The sequence below is a fragment of the Pogoniulus pusillus genome, chromosome 4, assembly GCF_015220805.1.
Source record: "Pogoniulus pusillus isolate bPogPus1 chromosome 4, bPogPus1.pri, whole genome shotgun sequence".
NCBI classification, from domain to species: domain Eukaryota; kingdom Metazoa; phylum Chordata; class Aves; order Piciformes; family Lybiidae; genus Pogoniulus; species Pogoniulus pusillus.
The window spans coordinates 12,045,549-12,070,627 of record NC_087267.1 but is presented as its reverse complement, the minus strand read 5'-3'; the positions used below and the strand labels follow the sequence as shown (position 1 = coordinate 12,070,627).

The window sequence follows — 25,079 nt, the reverse complement described above, 5'->3', positions numbered from 1 at the left end:
CAAACCTGCCTTCCTGTTCAGTTCACAAACTGCTTCATTTGGGCAAATGCTAACTTCAGGTGCACACTTATAAGGAGGTAGAACTCTGCTGCATTTGACAGCTGAGGGCTGTTTGACATCTCATCAGATTCACACCACCACAAGCAATCTAATGGTACTTAGAAGCTACCTTCCAGTTTATATTTAGAACTGAATCTTGTAGATTGAGTCAGTACAAATACTCAAAAATACCATCCTGACAGGAGGGTTTTTTAATGCTTTTTATGTTCTCCTTTTTTTCCCCTGCTTTAGAAAATACAGTTATTGTTTTTATCTTTTTTTTGTTTCCATTTTGTTGTTGTTATAGAAAAGATCCAAATGCTGCGGTTGCTATGGGCGATTGTTGTTTCTATCCTTGCATTCAAAAGGCAGCTAAATAAGAATAAATGTAGTGTGTGAACTGCACTGTTAGGGTATCTTGCATCCTCTTAACTCGCAAGGTGAGACTTTGGACACTTCACTAAAACTTTACTTTTCATCTGTGTAAAGATCATTTTTGCTGATGAGTGTACAGAAGCCGAGGGTCGCCACTGGCACATGAAACACTTCTGTTGCCTCGAGTGTGAGACAATCCTGGGTGGACAGAGATACATCATGAAGGATGGGCGACCATTCTGCTGCAACTGTTTTGAATCTCTCTATGCAGAATACTGTGAGACCTGTGGGGAACACATTGGTAAGTGTGTATTTTTAAAGTATCAAGCTTAAAATTAGGGGGAAGCCAATTTATTAAATTATTTCACATTCCAGAAGTGTAGATTCTCAAGTAATCTTTCTTTTTTGGAGAAACTCAACAAGCATTGGGTTTTTTTCTTCCCTTTCCAGGTGTTGACCATGCTCAGATGACCTATGATGGACAGCACTGGCATGCCACAGAGACTTGCTTTTCTTGTGCTCAATGCAAGACATCTTTGCTTGGCTGCCCTTTCCTTCCAAAGCAAGGGCAGATTTATTGTTCAAAAACCTGCAGCTTGGGAGAGGATGTTCACGCCTCTGACTCCTCTGACTCTGCATTTCAGTCTGCTCGCTCCAGAGACTCCAGGAGGAGCGTTCGCATGGGAAAAAGCAGCCGGTCAGCCGACCAGTGCCGCCAGTCTCTCCTGCTGTCACCCGCCCTCAATTACAAATTCCCTGGCCTTTCAGGCAATGCTGATGACACACTTTCTCGTAAGATGGATGACCTAAGCCTTTCCAGGGAAGAGGCAAGCTTTGTTAATGAAGACTTCTGGAAAGGAAGAGTAGAGCAAGAAATGCCTGAAGACCCTGAAGAATGGGCTGAACATGAAGACTACATGACTCAGCTTCTTATGAAGTTTGGTGATAAAAACCTCTTCCAGCAGCCTGCTGAAGTAGACATTAGATCAAGTGAACACTGGATTTCTGATAGCATGGTCAAGAACAAGTTGGACTTGAAAAAAAATAATCCAAGTCTAGCAAGTAAGAAGTATCAATCAGACATGTACTGGGCTCAGTCACAAGATGGCTTGGGTGACTCTGCATATGGCAGCCACCCAGGCCCTGCCAGCAGTAGAAAAATCCAGGAACTAGACATGGAACACAGGGCATCAGAATACAAGCATGACCAAACACCGTGGTATGGAGGTTCACTTGAATGTTTGTCTGACCTGAAACAGCAGGAACAAAGTGTTCGAGACTCCATGGATTCTTTGGCTTTATCTAATATAACAGGTAATGGGGAGAGGCCAACCAAAGCATGCATGTTGGAGTAGTTTCACAATCACAGAATCGCAGTCTCAGGGGCTGGAAGGGACCCAGAAAGATCATCTAGTACAACCCCCTGCCAGAGCAGGATCACTTATACCAGATCACACAGGAATGCATCCAGGCAGGTTTTGAGTATCTCCAGAGAGGTAAACTCCACAGCCCCTCTGGGCAGCCTGTTCCAGTGTTCTGTCACCCTCACAGTGAAAAAATTCCTCCTCACGTTTACGTGAAACTTCCTATGCCTCAACTTCCACCCATTGCCCCTTGTCCTGTCATCAGGCATGACCAAAAAGAGCCTGGCTCCCTCCTCCTGGCGCTCACCCTTGACATATTTATAAACATTAACAAGGTCACTCCTAAATTTCCTTTTCTTTTGGACTCTTCATATCTGTGATTTCTAAAAAGCTGTCATAGCAAGAAATATATAGCTTTTATCAAGTGCATATTCTTCCACAAGATAGATTTCTGCTACTTAAACTCTTTATTCTTCTTTCCCTTTTGAATTCTCTTTCCTTTGCTTTATAACAAAAACCTCATAAAGATACCAAGAGTGGTCTTGAACTGCATGTTTGTTATACACAAATCACTGCTTTAAGCAAATAAGGGTGTAATTTTTCCATACCTGAAGTAGAAGTTGCATTACAAACTAGGATAATATTAAAGATAATCTGCAAAACACTTTAGTTGATTTCCTGATTTGCTTGTTAAAATGAATAGAAAATCTGAAAGGACAGTAACTTTCTCAGCCTTGGGAAATGAACTTTATGAGAATCTCTTTCTCCATTGACTAAACTGATAATCCACTTTTGGGAACCTCCTTGTCAAATGTGATTGAAATTAAAGTGTGTGTGGGTGGGTGTTAACATCCTTTGAAAAACCCACAAACTTGGGAGTTTGTTATGAGCTACCCATTTAAAAAGTTGTCCTATCCTCTTCTCGATTCCTCACCTCCTATAACCTGGAGTCACTGTAGCTACTCCTGTAGCTCAGCACCAACCATGTGTTGCATTGCTGAAGCAGTAACAAAGGAACCAATGAGGGCAGCTTAGTTCAGGTGGCACAGGAGGAACTAAAGGCATTGCACCTGGGAAGGTCAGTGGGCAGATTGTGCATGGTCATTGGAGACAATCCTGGAGTAAACCAGGCCAGATTACTACTGATTATTTTCAGAGGGAAAGGATCCATCTCAGTGAGGCAGCAAGCTTACCTTTCCTGTAGCAACAGTTGGAATATTGAATAGAGTGAGACCAGAAATACAGAGTATTTTAGCCGTAGAAATGCCAAACACACATCGTAGAGCAATTTTAAGTGGTTCCTTGAGGGTTAGCCATGTGCAAACTAGAGCTGTTTACAGATTTTAAACTTCTTCTGCTCTTGAGATCCTAACTCTAGTAATCAGAGCAAATACTTCAATATTTTCAGTCAAAATAAAGCTTACTCTTCTATGAAGCTGCTCCTGGTAGCAGTTCTGAAAAGCACTGGTAAGGTCTGCCTTAGTGAGAAGAAATGCTTACTGTTTTGTTGCAACACTTACCTCTTTGCTAGTCATCTAATTTTCCTTTTCCTTCTTTCCCCATTCCCACCACAGGGGCTTCGATGGATGGAGAAGGCAAGCCACGACCATCTCTCTACTCTTTACAAACTTTCCAAGAACTGGAAGTAGAGGACTGTGAGAAAATGAGCAACATGGGAACTCTGAATTCTTCCATGCTCCACCGGAGCACAGAGTCCTTGAAGAGCCTGAGCTCAGAGTTGTGTCAGGAAAAAGTCTTGCCAGAAGAAAAGCCAGTGCATGTGCCTGTCCTGAGGAGATCTAAATCCCAGTCGAGACCACAGCAAGTAAAGTTTTCAGATGATGTTATTGACAATGGAAGTTATGAGAACGTTGAGATACGTCAGGCTCCGATGAGTGAAAGGACTCGCAGGCGCGTTTACCATTTTGAAGACCGTGGGAATCGGCCTTCTCATCATCGCAGAAGAAGCAGGAAGTCTCGTTCAGATAATGCACTTAACTTGGCCGCAGAGAGAAGATGTTCTCCAAGAGAGAGATTTCGTTATTACTCCCCTCAGGATCATGAGAAATTTATCCAGAACAGAAGCTCCCGCGAGCTGCAGGCATACATCCAGAACGCGGAGCTGTACGGACGGTATGCCCACACGCGGTCTGACTACGCGCTGAGGAACCAGCTGGTGGATAAATTTTTTGGATTGTATGGTGAGGAAGATGACTCCTGGTGTTCAACTTCATCCTCATCGTCTGATTCTGAAGAAGAAGGATATTTTCTAGGACAGCCAATTCCACAGCCACGATCGCTGAGATACCCATACTACACAGATGACCTTTCTGGTCCAACGGCCGCGTTATCTAGTTCTCAGTTTGGACAAAGGACAACCAAATCAAAGAAGAAGAGGGGACACAAAGGAAAAAACTGCATCATTTCTTAACGTGCTTTCAGCAGTTGGGAAGAGCAGTTAACTCCGTAGCTACAGTCTGAACCACATCTTTTTATATTAATAAGTATACTTAGGCGAGTTGCTAAGGCTCTTAATGCTTTGCCAGTGTCAATGATAACCGGAGTTTACCTTGTAGAAGTAACACTGGGAAATGTCACCACGCCCAATGACAGCCTGCTCAGATACTGCTAGGTTTACTGTTACTGCAGGTTCCTCACACAGATGTTTTGTTACACATTTTATTTTATGCTTGCTGTTCACCTAAGCTGAATCATCTGAGAGAGGGGGTTCAACAAAGATCAGTAAAAGTGTCAGACCTGTGCTATACTCACACAGGGTGATCTTTGACTTTTTCCTCTTAGCACCAAAAAAAAGAAGGCTCCATACTGTTCCCTTTCTTTATTGATAAAAGCTTAGTCTTCCTCCTTCAGGTTTACTTTCTTTTTTCATTTGGGAAAATGCTCTTTTTCCAAAGAGCCCACTATAAAGGAGGCAAAAAGCATAGAATTTGGAAGCTGAAACACTGGAGGCCCTGATGTATTCAAGAGCAACAGTAAATGGTTGATAGAACTTCCATGGCCTCCACATTCTTTTAGGAATTCCCTCCCTCCAAAAGGGTTTTGTGTGTGTGTGAGAGTGTGTGTCTGTTTAAGGGAAGATATTAATTAAGCTGCTGGAACTGGACCTGGGTGCCAATAAGTGGTGATGTTTGCTATGCTGTGACCCCCCCACCCCCCCAGCAGTGAAAGAGAGAGGTACAGCTGCTGGAGTCCTTTGCTCAGGCATGTAACACCCATTAATTCAATGAGTCTACTTACGTAAGAAAGACTTTCATAAGGGCTTAAAGGATTAGGCTCCAGAACTGTGTCTCTTCAAAAGCATTATCCAGGTTTTAAAATGTATTAGCTGCAATTCTAAATAAAATCTAAAAATATTGATATTTATAAGGTAGTGTTTCATAGGCTTAAATGTATTCATAATTTAACAGTGCAAATACTAATGTACATATTGTACAGTTCAAAGTTTTAAAAGCTGAATATTTTTATATCCCTGAATTTGAACAAGTTTGTTACGATATCAAACTAGATTTGTTAGGGGTTTAAACAGCAGCATCGTGGAGGAAATATTGCTTGTATTTTAGTCAGAGGTTTTAAATTGAAAGACGCTGAAAGATGTTTAGTGCAGAACAGCTTAATTTTGTCTACTAGGTATTAAAAGCTCTGTATGCATGGTGGGGCTATGTAAATACTCTCTAAACTATGGCCTTCTTAATCCTGCAAGTGTTATTTATGGGTCAAGCGAAATGTAAACTATATAAATGTAAAAACCACACAAGCCTGGAATATATCAGTACAACAGATATGCAACTACTGTGGCTGTGGATTATTATTTCTTATTCTTGTTCCTCTCCTTGCCCAAGAAGTTTGTCAAGTTCACCAACATCACGGCAGAGAGATGCTGGGTTGTTCTAGGAAGAAAGCTGGCAAAGTTTATAGAGTAGTAGGTAATGTCAGGAGTTGTTTTCAATTCCTGCATGGAGCAGGAGCGATTTTAAGTTGCAATAAATATCTTCCCTTTTTTTAGATGAAGGGCAGAAGTTTTTACCTGTGACACCTACCAACTAAGGCAGTAAATGAGAAAGCTGTTTGCTTTCTGACCACCTGAAGAGAGGTAACCAATGAAACAACAGATACTTCCTACCAAAAAAAGCCTGCTACCCAAACTAGTCTTGAGGATACGGAAGTTTTGCAACAAAGCAAGGAAGTAAGGGAAGGGAGCAGACACGTGGGAGAAGAGGAATCTAATGCCGAGGCTAAACTACACTAGCAGTTACTTTATCCTGGCAGATACAAGCCTGTAAATGGCAGATCCTGTACTCTCAAAGGTGGTGTTCACCACCTAAGCCACTTTTCTAGTGCAAACAAGTCTTGTGTACATGATGGCTGATCAAAGTATTATCATACAGCATCACCTGGGTCAATGGGATGCTCATGGGCTGCGGTGGGCTGCTGTAGTAGCTCAGGCAGCATTTGCTTTCTTACAGCAGCCAAATGGCAGAGCCCAAGGCAGGAGCTCTGACCTGTTTTCCCTCAAGACCAAACTCAGCCAAGGAAGACCTGATTGCGCAGCACAATGCCTTAGGGAGCAGTGAAGCACTGTTGCCTTCCAGTGGTTAAACAGCTTGTTCAGAGCTGGTTTAGGTAGCTCTGCTGTGAGGCACGTAGATCTCCCTTAAGGTCCTGAAGCCCTGGACAGGTAATTAGCAGGATTAGAAAACACTTAGAAAGCTTTGTTTTGCTGAGAAATGGACTGCTAAGAAACATTTGTCTCAGGGAGAGAGTAAGAGGTAATTGTAACAACACTTCATGAAAGAGGAGCTCTTATCTATTTGAGAAAAAATACACTAGGGATACAGCTATATAATTTGGTTCACTGAATTCAGCTTGATACAATATTTCTCCTTCATTCTTTCTGTTCACTTCTTATAAGGAATGTTTCCAACGGATTCTTCCACCTTAAAGATAAGTGGTACAGCACAGAGTATCTACCACCAGCACAAGACTCAAGATGCAATCACTAAATATGTACATTCTTTTTTGTGTTATTAGAAGTAGTGCCTATATTCTAAGTGGAGTTTGTATCCTGGTAAGCACCTAAATGCTCACTAAATGAGCAGCTGTTCACTTATTACTTCCCCCCTACCCCAAGCAAGAAAAGAGTGAGTTGAGATAAAAAACAAAACACCAAAGCAAAATAGACTCCCACAACCACCAAGTGATAGAGAGAAACCCCAGATGCTTCCACCAGCCAACCAATTCCCAGCCAGTCCCCAAGCAATAGCAGCTCTGGAAAACTTCTTCCCTCTTTCCATGCCCCTTTTATTGTTGTGCATGTCGTCATGTGGTCTGGGATATCCCTTTGGTCAGCTGTCCCAGCTGTGTCCCCTTCCAGCTTCTTGCCCACCTCCAGCTTACTTGCTGGCAGGTGATGTAAGAAGCAGCAAAGGCCTTGACTGTGTAAGCTCTGCCCAGCAGTATCTGAAGCGTCCTGTGTTGTCAACACTGCTTCAGCACAAATCCAAAACAAACATCACCTACCAGCTTCTATGGAGAAAATTAGCTTTATCTCAGCCAAACCTAGCACAGGGTTCAGGACAGTGTAAAACATTAGGGCAATGCATTTTCCACAGCCTCATCAAAAGAGGAAATCTTGAACAGAAAACCAATTCTCTGACACATGGCATTAGCTCCTCCTAAATCCATAGTGGTTTCATTGTTCATTTTCACGACTTACACTGTCACTCAAAGCTGCCAACCCACCCAATGACTTCACATATCAGTTGAGAATCGCCCCAGCTTCACCAGGTAGCACTGAATTTCCATGCTCCTTTCCTTCCTTCTGTTTTATTCTTTTAGGAGTACCTGCACATTAATAACAAGCACCAGAAGTTTTAGCTTCATATAACAAAAAAAAATTGCTCCAGCACAACATCTCTTCCTACACCTTTCCAGGAGCCTCATCAAGGCTGTGCAGGAGAGCAAGGACAGCTTTTTTAACTGAGATGGAATAAATCCAAAGTATATGTTTGTTTTTACAGGAAGGAAGACTAAAAGCCATGTTTCTTTCTTAAGTGATTGGCACAATATTTTACTTACATCAACAGAAGCATATAGCACAAAAGGTGACTATTCAGTGTAACAGCAAGTATTGGATGGAAAACTGGTTACTGATCACTCACGAGGGTGAATTAAGCCTTTCATAGAGACAGAACTTAGAGAAATATCAAAAGGCTCCTCAGTTCCTAAGTAAGATTTAATCAGTTTAAAAAGAAAAGTCAGATGAAGATAAGGACAAGCTAACAAAGTTTTGAAAGATCTAACTGATCTTTTAGCTAATCTGAAAAAATTAAGAATATTGTCTGAGGGGTTGGCTCAAAGAGCTACAGTAAATGGGGTGACATCAGCTGGGCAGATAGCCACCAGTCAGGTTCCCCAGGGCTGTTCTAGGACCACTGCTCTCAGTGTTTTTATGAAGGATACAGACATAGGAGTCAAATGTACATTAACACCATCAGCAAACTTTACTTACTTAAACTAGCAGCTATGGACTCTCTCGAGGGAGACATGGTGCTTAAGGACATGGTTTAGCAGCACACTTGGTAGTGTTAGGTTAATTGCTGGACTCGATCTTAAAGGTCTTTTCCAGCCTAAACAATTCTGTGACTCCAAGCGCAGAGAGGCCAGAGAGCTGGGCAATCACCAACCATGTGAAATGTACCCAGGGCGAGTGCCAGATTCTCCACCTGGGCCAGGGTAGGTCCGGTTATACGTACAAACAGGCATGAGAAGCTGGAGAGCAGCCCTATGGAAAGCGGTCCAGGGGTTTGTGTTGATGGCAAGTTAAAGGAGTCAACAGTGTGTCTTGGCAGTCAAAAGGACCAACCGTGTCCTGAGGCACATTAAGCACAGCACAACTGGACAGTCAAAGGAGGGGACTGTCCCACTCCTCACTGGCGCAGCCCCATCTCAAGTACTGTGTACAGCTTTGGGGGCTGCAAGACAGCAGAGTATTAAAGTGTGCCCAGGGGAGGGTGACCAAGATGTTGTAAGGCCTCAAGGGCAAGACTTACAAGGAGCAGCTGAGGTCCTCATCACAGTCTGCTGCCCCTCTTGAAGAAGCTGTAGAGGGGGAGGTGCTGATCCCCTCTCTCTGGTGACAGGACATGAGGAAATGGCATAAAGCTGCATCAGGGAAGTTCAGATTGGACATCTGGAAAACATTCTTCAGCAAGAGGGTGGTCAGTCACTTGCAACAAGCTGCCCAGGGATGTGGTCACAGCACCAAGCTTGCCAGTAAAAGGAGCATTTGCACTTAGTCACATGGTTCAGTTTTAGGTGTTTCAGCAGGGAGCAGAGTTGGACTCAATGATCTTTATGAGTCTTCCTATTTCAGATATTCTATGATTCTTTGACTGTAAGCTTAGGTCTATACAGAACACCTCAAAAATCAGATTCTTTTGTCATAGTAAATTTAATCAGTCTTCTAACAAAGGAGACCCTAACAAACTGTACAGTAACAAGGAACATTTTAAAGCAAAAATATATGAAACACTATTACAGTATTTTTTATTCATTAGCCTTTCAAACCCAAAGCAGAAACTCTGCTGTCACACCCTGAAGGCCCCTGGTTCCGCAGACAAGTAGTGAAGTCCCTCATACCTCTGCCTGAGAGAAGACTGCCTGGGATTTCATGACTGATCTTGGCAAAACAGGTTGTTGCCAGAAGGGACAGGGCAGGTCTAGCTACTTTGCCACAACAGGTTCCCTCTCTTCCTTCCCCAACCAGCATCCTGTATGATCCCTGAGCTGATTCCCACTTGCTGTGCAGCCCACACGATCCCAGAAGCCAACAAGGTTAAGTTGCAGGTCACCTCCTTTGAGCAATGTGACCTCTTAGAAACCAACAAACACCAACTGCAAAACCCACACCCCACCAACATAAAAACTAATCAGGCATCTCAGGAATCTGACATCAAACATACTTCATATTCCACATCAACATTTGCATGTGTCAGATGCTCTGATACATACAGTACTTTGTACATAAAACATCCTTGCTGTTTCATTTACATTCTGATGAAATCTGAGAAGCTGCCTTAATAAAGAGGCTGATTTAAAGACTTAATGATTTTAAAACACTGTGCACTCTGGAAACAGCAAGCTTTGGTCATAAGTCCTTTTACAGAGTTTCAAGTTTCTAAATGCAAATGCATACAAAACCTTTGTGTCTTATACTCACCTTGTTGTAACTGAATTACTCCTTTTCCTAACACATTGATAACAAACAGTACCTGTACACAATCCAACAGTGAATCACCTATGTTTGAAATGATGATGGATTTGGGACCTTAGTTTTCAATTTCATGCTACATCTAATACAAAACAACTTGGACTCTATACTAAAGAGAGTCCTACTTGCCTTCCTTGCCATTCCAAATACTTACTCCTCCCTCATGTTAGCAACAAAAAATACACACAGACATCTAATTTTTAAAAATGATGGATTAAAACTGGTGAGAAGATGCAAGCAGGGGAAGTAAGAGAGGAGGAGAAGGGATTTCTCCATTCTCAGAGGCTGCCTAGAGTTACACTGTGTAAGATGTAGCAAAAAGAAAATTAAAGGAAATGATTAGCAGCAAATAGTAGCAAAAAGTGGAAACCATCCTACATAATACTGCTTCCTGGTAACGAGTGGTGATATGGAAACCACCAAAATTTAACAGGCAATTAGAAGAAAGAATGCAGCACTTCTCACTTTAAGCAGTTAGAGTTGCTCCAGCAGTCACAGAATAGAAATTACAGAATAAATCCGGAGATTAAAGTATAATAAATAATTCAGACCACAGCTGTGACCAGCTTTGCAAGTCTTCCCTTCCTGTAGCACGTATGAAACCAAGACATATTTCTGGAGAAGCTGAGGAATGCAGAGTAGCTTCTTGTTATTTTAATAAAAAACACAGTGTTTAAAGTTACACTTACAAACATCAGAGCATAAGTGTATGTATGTGGAACTGATTTTTTTCCCCTAGGTAACTGCATAAAGGTTTAAAAAGCAGTTTGCCACTTTACAGCATCTTTACAAGAACACTCTTTCAAAGGAACAGATGTCAACAAGTACAGGTAGGAAGAATATGCTTGTGAAGACCACAGGGAACAAGGTATAGCCACCAGAGCTATTACGGAGCTGAGACCTTGGATTCAAGTTTCCAACAAGTTCCCCTCCTTTTCCCATGGAAAGAAGATTTATGTATTATGGCATACACAACACAGAGGATCCCAAAGGCTTATTTTTGTCCTTAGTATGAGCCCTCTTTGAAGGATTCTGACAGATCTTGATTGGCAGCATCGTACTGTGCAATGAAATGTTTGAGTTCTTCAATACATCGCTCACCTATTTCATGCAAATTCTGCCTCAGGGCAAACTGAATGGACTTCTTCAATGATGGATCTTTATCAATTAGCATCTTCACTACCATGCCAAAGGTTTCACAGTCTTGTCTGTAGACCTGGAAACAACACATTTTAGAAAATTATTAAATGCAAAACTCTTCACACTAGCACACCAACAGCCCTCACTGACTTAGGTGGCACTGCAAATCCAAACCAAAGACCACGAGATTCAACATGAGTTTCAGCTGTAAGGCATATTTGCCTTTTTTCTCTCTTCTAACTTGCACTAATGTAAATGTAACTTGCCCAGAACCACCTGGATACAAGAAGTAACTTTTATTGAAATGCCTTAAAAAGAGAGATCAACTTCTTCTTGCAGCATTATTTAAAGCAGAATGACAGAGCATCATGCAAATGCTAATGTTACATATATTTGCAATGAAAATTGCAAATGTCTTGTCTAACACTCACAATCTGTTTACAAAGTGTCAATAACTTTGTCTGTAACCCTTCCTAAAACTTTAAATACAAGCTGTGTTTAAGTCATTTCACCAAATTATATTTGTTTGTTTGATATCTGTTTCTTGCAGGAGCTCTTGACAGGTATGACTTGAATTAGCTTGACTGCATTTGTGATTCCACCACGAAGGACCTGGGAAAGCCTAGCAGTGGTTTACATCTGATCTCATACTGCAGGGAACGAAGAGACTGCAAGTCAGTTACATACCACAGTTGAGAAGAAGTAACTGCTCCTTATCACTGCAAACAGCTTTTCAAACAAACATAACTGTGCTCTTAGGTAGTTTTCAAAGCGAGTCAGTGGCCTTTCAAATTCTTTTCTTTCCGATTCCAGCTAAGGTTATTAATCTCAACACCCACCAAAAAAGGACCTTGTCAAAGTCTTCCAGCTGCAGTACATTTTCACACCTCTTTGGCCAACTTCCATTTAAAAAAATACACTGGCTTTTTGAATGAAAGTAAGTTTGTTTTATACCTCTATACATTTATCCTTTTTTTTAGGAGAAAAGGGAAAAAAAAAACAACCAAGAACCCCACTAAAATGTTGCTATTCTTCAATGTATTGTCTGTGTGTCAGAACTTATTTTTAACAGAGATTTGTGACCTTTAGCTCCCACATTTATCTGCATTGTGGACACAAGTGATACAACAGAATATAAGAAATTTCCCATTAGTAAAAAAGGAAGAATAATAAACAAACAAACAAAAAACCCACAATCAAAATACTTCATTCATCAGGACCAGTCTGAGGGCAGCTTAAGCAAATTTATGTCTAGGGATAGTAAAAAAAAAAACCAACACTATTAAAATTCTGTGCACAAATTAAACTCGTATCAGAAGCACAGTGATTTCACATGATACCTTTAATAAAGATGGTTCTCAAACGTTTTATATCAAGGCCTGTTCAGAAAGGCCTGTGGTGATGGGATGAGGGGCAGTGGTTGGAAGCTGGGGCAAGGGAAACGTAGGTTGGACATCAGGAAGAAGTTCTGCACGATGAGGGTGATGAAACAGTGGAACAGGTTGTCCTAGGGATGTGGTTGAGGCCCTATCCTTGGAGACAGTCAAGCTTAGAATGAGTGTTGCCTTAGGCAGCCTGATCTAGTTGGATGTGTCCCTGCCAAGTGATGACTTCCAACATGATACATTCTATGACACTATATTCTGCAAAAAAAAGTTTGAAATAGGATCTACTTTTCACAGTATCACAGTATCACCAAGGTTGGAAGAGACCTCACAGATCATCAAGTCCAACCCTTTACCACAGAGCTCAAGGCTAGACCATGGCACCAAGTGCCACGTCCAATCCTGCCTTGAACAGCTCCAGGGACGGCGACTCCACCACCTCCCCAGGCGGCCCATTCCAGTGTCCAATGACTCTCTCAGTGAAGAACTTTCTCCTCACCTCAAGCCTAAATTTCCCCTGGCATAGCTTGAGGCTGTGTCCTCTTGTCCTGGTGCTGGCCACCTGAGAGAAGAGAGCAACCTCCTCCTGGCTACAACCTCCCCCCAGGTAGTTGTAGACAGCAATAAGGTCTCCCCTGAGCCTCCTCTTCTCCAGGCTAAACAATCCCAGCTCCCTCAGCCTCTCCTCGTAGGGCTGTGCTCAAGGCCTCTCACCAGCCTCGTCGCCCTTCTCTGGACACGCTCAAGCATCTCAGTGTCCTTCCTAAACTGGGGGGCCCAGAACTGAACGCAGTTCTCGAGGTGTGGTCTGACCAGTGCAGAGTACAGGGGCAGAATGACCTTCCTGCTCCTGCTGACCACACCATTCCTGATGCAAGCCAGGATGCCACTGGCTCTCTTGGCCACCTGGGCACACTGCTGGCTCATGTTCAGGCAGGTATCGATCAGCACCCCCAGATCCCTCTCTGTCTGGCTGCTCTCCAGCCACTCCGACCCCAGCCTGTATCTCTGCATGGGGTTGTTGTGGCCAAAGTGCAGCACCCTGCACTTGGAGCTATTGAACCCCATCCCATTGGACTCTGCCCATCTGTCCAGGCGGTCAAGGTCCCGCTGCAGAGCCCTTCTGCCCTCCAACCCAGCCACATCTGCCCCCAAGCACTGGCTGGCAAATAGAAGAAAATTTTACCTGAAAATCTCATTTTCAATGGAGATTAAGAAGTCAAGAAGAGGAGTGCAGCCCCAAACAAATAGGAGTTAAACATCTTAAGAGTGGAAATGGTGTGCAGAGGGCATTTTTTATGAGAGGGGGTTTGTTTCCTGCTTTGTATGCTTAGTTCTTTGGCAGTAAAATATCAGCATGAAACTCAGACTTCTGAGAGTTCATGTTCCACAACAAGTAAAACATGGTACTTGCTAAGAGAACTTCAAACAGAGTAAATTCAGGTTACTTTTTTCCCCAATTCTTTCCAAGGGAAAAGCCCAGGAAGAATTGCTGTCTCTGATTAGTCATATGACAGACAGATGGTATCTCACTCTGGGTAACTCACTCCTTTCAAGTACTTGCATCACTTTTGCTGGTAACCTTCACAGAATGATTTCTGAAAGGTTTTTTTCTCCCCAGAGCCATTATGTTTTGAAGGAAACAGTTCAGAACCTTTTTATCACCCTCTTCTTACTGCATATCTCTTTGTCCTATTTCATCACATTTGAAGCAGTTAGACCAAGGACATGTGTATGATCTTTCACAGGCAAACAAAACTGTCAGTCTTCAGAGGACACTGTGCAAGACCAGCAAGAGTGAAACCCTGGCACTAATAGAGAGCACAGACACATTGCCTTGTCTTCTGCATAAGAAGGCACTCGAAGCTGTAAGTAGAGGAAATGCTCTACTTTTAACTGGTCTTCAAATTAATGGCAAAAAGTTCAATCTGCTATTTCTCTCTCACACCACACATGAAGCTCCCTGACCTCAGCATGGAAGTATTAGCTAAATCTAAGCACATTTTCCTTCAAAACTTCCACAAAAGACTTGGAGGACAATCAGAAGAATCACCATCATTGCTGCATCTGAAGTCAGAAGTCACTTTGCTGTCACAACAATCTGGAAGCTAAGCACTTTCATATACAAGATGAACGTTTTCACTGCTTTGTGTTACAAGACTCTTTAAACAAATAGAATTGACCTAAAATAGGAGAAGAGGGCGAAGGTGGAGCAGGAAGGCAGTTCTCACAACAGAAAACAAAGGAAGCAGCTCAGCTCCTTTGACAATAATTGAGCAATTTTCCCTCAACAAGATTTCTATCCCAGCTGCTAATTCTGATCCTCCTGGTGCAATCTGCCTCCTTCTCAATTGTGCAGATAAACCTATTTGTATAGCTGAGACGTAAATTGCATCACTGAGATGATCCCTTTTAAAATTACTTCCCCCCCCAATTAATGCAACCCAGTGATTCAATTCTAAAACCAGATGTGTCAGCACAACTGAAAGAGCTGTGAGCCACAGATTTAAAGTCGAATTAACTTCACAAACCAGTTTCTGTCTGAAGCAGTGCAAAACTAGCAACTCTCAGAGAAGCTACTGCGCTTTGCAAAAGGGAGTGGAGACTATCAATTAGAGGAATATTAATTACAGAAGATATTAACTACAGCTTAACAGCGTGGTCAACTATTTAGCAGAAGTGTGAAAGCACTCAAAGCCCCTGAAAAAAATAAAAGTGTCACGGCATATTAAAATCCATCTTCATGGAAAAGCAGGCAGCAATTTCTCGAAAATAAGCTGAGAAGATGATGATTGAGAAAAAAAAGAAAACTACAGAAAAGGCTCCAGGCAAGAAAAAAAGCTCTCTGTTGGAGAAGAATACTGGAAGAACTTGTGACCCAACGAGGTTTTAAAATAACCTTATCTTTAAAATTCCAGCTGATACTGATTTTGAGTTCAGACCACGGAAAGCTCATCTGTACACATCTGGAACTAGAAACTGAAAATTATTCCACATGTGGGAAAAGAAGATATAACTTTTTCATATTGAAAAACAAGAAAGGGAATGATACCAATGAAATGATTATTCTGTCTGATACATACGTCAGGTAACCCTGAAAACAGCTAAAGCCATAGCATGATCATTTTCCAAGGCTCCAGCACACTTTTATTCTCTGAACAAAGACACACCACCAGCATAAAAGACAGAATACATAACACTTCAGTAAGCAGATGAAAAAGAAGCAGAAACAGCTGCTCCTCTTCCAGGTATGTAGATATATTCATATTTATTTTATATATACATACAAACTGTAGTCTTGATTGTCCTGTGAATGAGGCACATGTAAAGTGAATTCATCTTCACTTTGAGTTTTCCAAAAAGAGTTTTCAGGACATTTGCAATCTGTTAGGATGGAGGATCACAAATGTGCCTACTTTTATACTCTTATGGCATTTAACCTCTTTTTATTCTTACATGATATCAGCACAGGAGCTCTGGTTGAGATCACCCTTCACTGTGCTGGTTTCTCTATAAAGGCTCTGTCTAGATGGAAACCTGAAGGTATGATACATCTGCAACGTGTTAGTGACTAGTCCTCACACATCTGAGGAACCCAAACTTTGCAGGCAGAACTGTTTCAAAAGAGGTAGAAGACATGTATTTCTGCATCTAGTTAAAGCAACGGAGAGATGTTAGTCCTTCAGGTATGATGTGATCAAGCCCTAGAACTCACCAGGCAGAATGAAACTCTGGATAACTCTTTAATCTGCACCTGTGTAAAGTTTTCACCGTTAACCTCAAAGCACCATTGAAAGGGACTTAAATTACAATGTATCACATCGCCATCAAAGAGACGAAGGATGCCTCAGTGTTCTGTCAGCTCAACTCCAGAATGTTAACCTCTGGTGGGGAAGAAAAAGGGGCAGAAGCAAGCACATGAGGACTGCTCATGTCCTAGACTGCTATACCCCTCCTGCAATGAAACCTAACAATGGTTTTGTCTTGAACCAGAGAAAACAATGAATGACGCAGATGATGGGTGGAAAACACCATCACCAAAGCTTTATTGTCAATATGAACTCTGAGTGTGGATGAAACCATACCTGGCAAGGGAATACCTCGATAACATGTCCACTAGTGACAAAGTCCACAGAATTTCCTTTCTCTGCCTAGTGTAGCTCCATGTTCTTTTCTGAAACTGCCACGGCATTTTGTACAACGGAGCTACTGGACAACATAAACAGTAATGAAAGGGAAAGCTGGAGCTTCAGATATGCTGCTGTCTGCAGAAGAGTCAAATGCTTTAATTCTTTGTTGGTTTGGTCTCAAAGTCTTGCATACTTGGCCAAAAAGCATTTTAATTTCGACAGCAATCATAGACACAAGATTCAAAAGGGATGAAGCTAGGGAAAAGATGTGTTAAAATGGAGGTATCAGCAACCCTTGTTTCAGCCCACACACTGAGCTCCTCCAGCTTAGCTCTACAGCCTGCAAGGTTTTTAATTTCTCAAGGTGGTCCAGAAAAGCTAAAATTACAGCTTCTGCAGTTCCCCAACAGTTGGAAAAACTCTTCAAAAAGCCAAGTCTCACTAAGCTTTAAGTTGGCCTGCTCTACCTCCCATGTCCACAGCTGACAGAAAGTACAACTGAGTAGCAAGTAGGAGATGCAGTTTCCTCTTCTGATGACTCAACTGAATCTTCACTTCTCGTTCCTGAAATAATTGTTCTAGCGAATGTGCCTTGTTTTACATCAAGGTAGACAATATTAACTATGGTCTCCTGCTATTGTTTTGAATTAATATGACTGTGGCACTTGTTTTGAATGCTCTTGGCTTTTTGCACATGTAAAAGCCTTTTAAACAGGAATTGAGAGACTTGTGCATGCAAGGCTCAAGCAGCTTTATGCAAGAAATGAGCAAGCAAATTCATTTACATGCAGAAGGTGGTACTTCTGCTTGCAAACACAAGCAGGATCACCAGGCATGAGAAGGATCACATATATTAAGTGGATGTGATAATCTAGCAAGTGAAATTGATGCTCATGATTTAATCTGTGATTTCTAATCCTCTGCTCTTTTTTCAGCACAATCTTTCTGCACTTTTGAGCATTCTTATCACTTCATACATTTACAGATTAATCTAACACTTTTGCACCTCCATCAGAATTCTTTCAGAGCACCACAGCACAATTCCAGGCTCTTGGAGAATCTCTGCAAGACATTCATACAGGCTGCCAGCAGTGCCCGGGGCAGCCCTCATCTTCTGAGATGCCTGTTCTTAGCTCCTCATCCAGAAGACATTCAAGGCTCAGTTTACATACAGGAATAATCATAGAATCAACCAAGTTGGAAGAGACCTCCAAGATCATCCAGTCCAACCTAGCACCCAGCCCTAGCCAGTCAACTAGACCATGGCACTAAGTGCCTCGTCCAGACTTTGCTTGAACACCTCCAGGGACAGCATCTCCACCACCTCCCTGGGCAGCCCATTCCAATGCCAATCACTCTCTCTGGCAACAACTTCCTCCTAACATCCAGCCTATACTTTCCCTGGCACAACTTGAGACTGTGTCCCCTTGTTCTGTTGCTGGTTGCCTGGGAGAAGAGGCCACTCCCAGCTGGCTACAAAGTCCCTTCAGGTAGTTGTAGACAGCAATGAGGTCACCCCTGAGCCTCCTCTTCTCTAGGCTAAACAAGGAGTTAAAGAGATGTGGCTCACAAACCATATTAGACAGCCTGCTACTCTGAGATACTAAATTGCTCCTGAGAAGACCCAACATGCCCAGCCCAATCTCCTATCTGTGATTCATTCAAGGATTCATTTCATATACTTCCAGAAGATGGAAGCTCTTCAGTTACTGAGGGCACATCTCCCACAAGTATCAAATAGCCCATGCAAGGAGGAAAGACGCAACATGTTCACTGGTAGCTGTTTGATTTCTCACAAAGGCAGAGCTTGAACGTGCAAAGCACAAGCATAGCTCGAGTCTGAAAACAGTACAACATCTCCTCCAGACACCCTTTGAATGAAAGAGCAAACAGCCTGAAAGCTCTCCTGCTTCACTGATGCCCCAGGACTCCTCTACACCAGAGAGAGGTAACAGCTTTAGCTCCCATAGCTAGACCAGAACAGCTAGGCTGATATAGCCCTCTGGTGGTACAAGTCAGCAGACCTTAAAAAAAGTCTGACAAAGTGCTCTTCTGTTAAAGCAGCCACCATTTATGCCAGATTTTCCCAGCATGGGCAGACTGTGAGGTGTATTTTCTTTGTACTCCTAACTAAAAACTCTGCTAAAAGATTCTGTAATGTAGACATAGCTCTAAGCCGACTGCACAAGCAGTAAGGTTCTAAATTACAATTGTGCATGTGAAAGGCTTGCAAACTGGGAAATTACTATACACTAAATTACTTCTGTATTCCTGGTACCAGTTTTATCTTCTTTACCAAAGACAGCATTTTAAAGCAAGTGTTACCTCTCCCCAAATAATTACTTTTTCATTTACTTAGATACTACCTTAAATTTTTCCCAACCATGAAAATCAGACTTTATTAACTTACCCAAAATGTACTCTCCTTATATACAATAAGCTAAAAGCGTACAGAGAAATATTCATTACAGCAGTGGCAGTGTAATTTAGTGGTATGAGCACAACAGATAAACTTACAGCTCCACAGTGTAAAGAGCACTCAGAACTGTCATTAAAACCCCTCGCAGACAATTCTCACCATCAAGACACTGAAAATTGGTTTTCAAACAACAGTGAATTATTTTTCATGGTTACAAAAGAAATCTGAATTAAGACAACAGATTTAATATCTAGTAAAAAGAGCAGCATACAATGTGAAATTATGAAGCATCAACAAGTCTACTGCCTTGCTAAAAATGCACTAATAATTTTGCCTTGAAGCCATGTAATAATTCCTGCACCCATTAACTAATGTTTTTTATGGACCAATTCATTGACATGCAATTCACTGACATGCAAATGGGGGGAAACAAGTTATTTAATCTACTACCTAATAATGGACAATTTCATGTTAATTTGCAACTTGCTGAAGATATGCAGAATATTAAAGTTGTTTGCACTTCACTGCAATTCTGTCTCCCTTTCCACTGAAAATTTTAAGCACTCTGTCTTAATCAGCTTTCAGAATGTAAGCTCACCATTTTTGGCATCTAAATACCTGACTGGAAGTCCTGCTGAAGTCTCTCATGTGGAATAAATGCTGAGACAGGAATCACTTCAAAAACAGCATGAATTCCAAGCTGAACTCTGTTTTGCCCTCAAGGACCAGGACTAGACGTATGGGGGGCAGTATGTGAAAACAGTGCAGTAGAGAAAGGTTCTGTGAGGAGGGCCATGGGAGAGGGAGCTGAGGCCACCTCACTCTGAGCATCCCAGGATATGGTTGCTGCTCCCTACATGGGGGGACACAGATGGTCTACATATTGCTTCTAGCACACAGCATCTCCTGTCTGCATTTTTATTTATTCTTTTGATTAAACTAATTTGAAAGCAGAATATGCAGTCTACAACACCACCACTGCAAGGATTCCCACTTAAATTTTAAAAGTAGAATTCTAGTATGAAAAGAGGTGAAAAGTGCTCTGTAAAACTGGGGCTAAGTATGTACAACTACAGCAAACACTGTTGAGTTTACACATGTATTTTAAGACTGAAAATCCTGAAGAGTTGGCTTGGATCCTAAGAGCTTTTCTATGCTGTACAACCCACTGGGAAGAAAATATGCAGGTCAAAACATTTACTTGTATGAAAGCATTATCTTCAGTTTAAGCTCAAGACATCATCTAATTCCTTTGTATCATGCCCCTGGTGACACCTCTGCAATTACAGTAAAGTCATGCTGATTGCACAGGGTGAGGACCATTGCATCTTAGGGGAAGCCAGTGACTAGTTTTGAGTGTGCAGCAACTACAGAAGTGCCCAAACAGAGCCATGCTGCCTCCTCATCTTCTGCACATCAGCCTCATCTTTCTGTCAGTTCCGCTGTGCTGGGCTCTGTCCCTCCACCATAATACCTCTAATCATCGTAAGCACCACCCCTCCTCAACTCCCTTCTTCCCTTCACCACCCAAACAAAAAATGACAAGTTTTTGTACAGTTACTTAATGCTTATAAAGCAAGCTAAATAAGGAACATACAGCTTTTGTATCACGCTGTTGAGCAGAGACAACAAAACCAAGCAACAGTTAAAATGATAAGTCCTCAACAATGATAGGAAGTGTCACACGGTCACACAAGGACAATTTTGTAGAGCAAGGCTATACAATTCTGAACAATCACAGCAAAAGCCAACCAAGCTGGTACTATTCAGAAAACTGTTCCTGTCAATTATTGAACTGTCTCAGCTCTCTTTCAAGCCAAAGTGAGCAGGGAAAGCACCACACACAAAGTATTCATTAAACTGCTACGACTGCAGGAGAAATAAAGTAGTAACTGCCAAGTTCAGCAACAGAGTTTTCATTTACAAAACCTTACCTTTTCCAAACAGTTCCTTGTTGCTTTAAAGTAACTAGAAACAAGCTTTCAATATAAGAAGGAAGAAGTTTACTTTAAATGTACTCCTAGGAAATCCATATTTACTTTAATAGTTTTCAATACTACAGTGGAGGACTTGAAGCGAATGTTTAAATGAAAAAGAACTGACACACAACAGAAATGTACATCACGATACATTGCACTTAATGTTACATTTTGGCAAGAGCAAGTGCGTTATTACTGCTTCAAGAAATGTCTTGCTCAGTCAAGCAGAAGTAGCTCCCATGTGGGAGAGCAAGAACTATTATGTTACATGGTTTTACTGCAGATAATTCTTTACTAAACCAATCAGACCACATAATAACAGCATTCTAACACCAACTACAGGCCCTTGGAGACCAGTTTGTGTGTGGCCTAGATTTCATAGGCTTCTTTTACAACAGATGTGTTGGATGAGGGTAGTGTTACTTCATATATTAACTTGTGTGTTCCTTAGGTGAAAGAGCAGTTTCAAGTTTTACCTCTCACATATTCTTCTTAGAGAAAACGTGTGCCTTCTGCAAGCAGATGACGAATGTGAATTCAAATAATCCACAGCAATTACAATTCATCAGTTTCCAAATCTCACTAGAAGTACTGATAATCTCTTAAAAGATTTGCCAGTGGCACCTTTTCAGCTCAAGCCTAACACCCAGCTGTATGTTTAAGAATACCCAGATACAAACAACTAGGCAGCTAAATTAAAAGAAGTGTCTGAAACAGCAGCATCTTATATACCTGTCAATTCCTCTTTGCTCTACAATGATCTTCAAGTCCAGAAACTGCATTTTCAAAGGATCACAAATGAAAACAAAATTCTAAAAGCTCTCCTCTCTGATAGATGAAAAAAAAAATGTATTCCCTTACTTGAAATGCAGCAGTTCAGGATCAAACAGGAAATAATCAGCTCTATGCCAGAGGAAGGACCTCGCCCTGCAACGTTTTATTTATAAAATACTGAATTGATGGAAAGCTATTTCCTAAATCTGCTCCACAGTAAACTTGTTGCTCTATCCAAAACAGGAAGGGTGAAGTTTATCTACACAAGAGTCTACGTTAAATCTCTTATTCAAAATGCTTTAATAGCTTTCAGTTATGTCCCACTGACCATAAAGGAAAGCAATATTCATTTAAGCTTCATGAGAATGGGCTGTACATAAACAAGCAACAATTACACAGCAGATGGTCTTCTCTGTCACAAAAACACAGACACATTTTTGCATGGAAAGCACAGTAGTTTGAAATCCACAACTACAGACCATGCTGCCATCAAGATCAGCACTGGATGAGGCACTTAGCGCTATGGTCTAGTTGACTGGATAGGACTGGGTGCTAGGTTGGACTGGATGATCTTGGAGGTCTCTTCCAACCCGGTTGATTCTATGATTTTTCTATGATTCTATGAGCTTTTACCAAAAAGGGATTGGTGCACATTTCACAGTATCACAGAATCATCAAGGTTGGAAGAGATCTCACAGATCATCAAGTCCAACCCTTTACCACAGGGCTCAAGGCTAGACCATGGCACCAAGTGCCACGTCCAATCCTGCCTTGAACAGCCCCAGGGACGGCGACTCCACCACCTCCCCGGGCAGCCCATTCCAGTGTCCAATGACTCTCTCAGTGAAGAACTTTCTCCTCACCTCAAGCCTAAATTTCCCCTGGCGCAGCTTGAGGTTGTGTCCTCTCTTTCTGGTGCTGGCCGACTGAGAGAAGAGAGCAACCTCCTCCTGGCTACAACCTCTCCTCAGGTAGACATTTAGTTTGTTCTCAACCTAAATCTTCCTACTTTCAATTTAAAGAAATATCCTCAGCTACAAATATTCTCAAATTCAGCTTTCTCCATTAACAGAGCTCATTTTCATGAATAGATAAGACAGAATTTTATCCTGGGGTGTGGATCATCTGTTTTTTTCCCCCAATGGCACAATGTAAACGAGCAGCAAGAGAAGAAAACAAACAAACAAAATCTTCCTTTTTCAATTAAGAGCAACTCCCAGCAGATCAGTTGCACAGCTAACTAGCAGCAACATTACTGCACAGTCAAAGCTAGTGGATCAGTGAGTTTTAAGAACTAGCACTTAAATTAGAAGACTCTCTCATAATCACTGTCTAAACAGCAACTTCATTTTTTTTTCTTCTTTAATTGTTAAGGAGGAAAAAAAAAAGCTAAAGCAGGTTTGGATATGCATGCCAAACATTAAGAGGCTCAATCACATGTGCAGCATTAAGAAAATACAACACAAAAGAGATAAACTACTGTATGTCATGGACAGCTTTTCAGAGAAGAAAAGCAACAGCTGCAAGAAGAAAAACAATTACTTCGATTACCAACATTTTATTACTGAGTTTATGTTAAACCTTAACGTTTCTGCAAGTTTAGAGTTACTTCACACATTATATTAGCCTTACAAATCAGTTTTATTAGTGCCTCAATAAGAGATCACATTTTCTAAGTGTCCAAGTCACAGTCCTGTTTCTACTCTCTCACTGTCATCATTTAAGTACTGACTTCAAATATAGAATCAAATAAAGGGAAATGTAAATGTTTTTGAAGCCTCCTGTAAGCTTTCCTGAGCTTGTGGATGGGTATCGTTTTCCATGTGCAGCTGTAACAGTTGAAAAGACTATGTCCCCACAGCAGCTGTCATCATTCCCATGTCAGAAATCATCACCCCACTTCTTTGTGTGAGGCAGCAATATGGAGAATTACTCTTAAAAATTCATTTTCAGGCAAAATCAGCCCAACCATGTCACATGCCAGCACATCAGTTGGGCTGCTGAGAAGAAAGGAATCACCTGTTCTGGGTGAAAGGGCAACAGGCAGCTGCAGATGACATCCAACAAAGCATTTATCTATAGCTTTATTAGTGCGTTCAGGCTCTTTGCACTCACCTAGGACTGCTCACAGAACTGCTACCTAACCTTAGACAGACAAAGCATGCAGGATCTGTGCTGAAACAACCACAGATCTTGGCATTTATCTTCAGTCAGTACAAACTATAGACAGAAGCAGAACACAAACCTAGCGTTATGGCCAGGGGAGGTGGAAGTCAGATGTAAGATGAATCACAAAATCACAGAATTAACCAGGCTGGAAAATACCTCTAAAAGCATTGAGTCCAACCTATCACATAACCCTTCTAATTAACTAAACCATGGCACAATGTGCCTCATCCAGTCTCCTTTTAAACACCCTCAGGGACAGCAACTTCACCACCTCCCTGGGCAGTCCATTCCAATACCAATTACTCTTTCTGTGAAGAATTTCTTCCTAACATCCAACCTAAACCTGCCCCATTGCAGCTTGAGACTGTGTCTTCTTGTTCTGCCACTGGGTACCTGGGAGAAGAGACCAATCTCCACCAGGCTACAACCTCTTTTCAGGTGGTTGTATAGACCAATAAGGTTCCCCCTGAGCCTCTTCTTCTCCACGCTAAACACCCCCAGCTCCCTCAGCCTCTCCTCAGAGGGCTGTGCTTCAGCCCCCTCACCACCCCCGCTGCCCTTCTCTGGACACGTTCAAGCACCTCAACATCTTTCTTAAATTGAGGGGCCCAGAACAGGACACAGTACTCAAGGTGTGGCCTGACCAGCATTGAGTTTAGGGGCAGAATGACTTCCCTGGTCCTGCTGGTCACACTGCAATGGAAGCCTCATCTCTCATTACCAATATATTAGTTCCTTCTGGATTTTTAGCATTGAGCATCCAAACTACCCCAGATAAATCTTTTTCCACACTTCTATCTATTTCCACTTATTTGGAAGCAGAAATTCAATTAAAAAAATGTAATAAGAAAGTATGCCTCTTCCCAGAGAGAAAGCCACAAGGAGTAGAGATTATCTTTTATGATTAGTAAATCATATGCCTTAGAGTAGTGATTACCAGTTGCAGTTCCAAGGGAAAGCAATAGTAGTTTTGCATTTACACAGCAGATACACCACTGACTGCATCCCATAAGAC

The 25,079-nt window shown here is 41.8% G+C and overlaps 2 protein-coding genes across 4 annotated transcripts in view; one reads left to right on the top strand and one right to left on the bottom strand.

Annotated features, from left to right (window-relative positions):
- Window positions 1-5,585, top strand: part of PRICKLE1 (prickle planar cell polarity protein 1) — a 68,901-nt gene extending 63,316 nt beyond the window's left edge. For both annotated transcript variants that reach the window (XM_064142195.1, XM_064142196.1), the window contains exons 6-8: window positions 529-715; window positions 865-1,728; window positions 3,353-5,585. In XM_064142195.1, coding sequence (XP_063998265.1) covers window positions 529-715; window positions 865-1,728; window positions 3,353-4,209 — 1,908 coding nt within the window. In that variant the 3' untranslated portion in view covers window positions 4,210-5,585. The remainder of the gene's footprint in view (window positions 1-528; window positions 716-864; window positions 1,729-3,352) is intronic.
- Window positions 5,586-7,837: 2,252 nt separating this feature from the next.
- PPHLN1 (periphilin 1) overlaps window positions 7,838-25,079 on the bottom strand; it is a 74,773-nt gene continuing 57,531 nt past the window's right edge. For both annotated transcript variants that reach the window (XM_064142199.1, XM_064142198.1), the window contains exon 11: window positions 7,838-11,284. In XM_064142199.1, coding sequence (XP_063998269.1) covers window positions 11,075-11,284 — 210 coding nt within the window. In that variant the 3' untranslated portion in view covers window positions 7,838-11,074. The remainder of the gene's footprint in view (window positions 11,285-25,079) is intronic.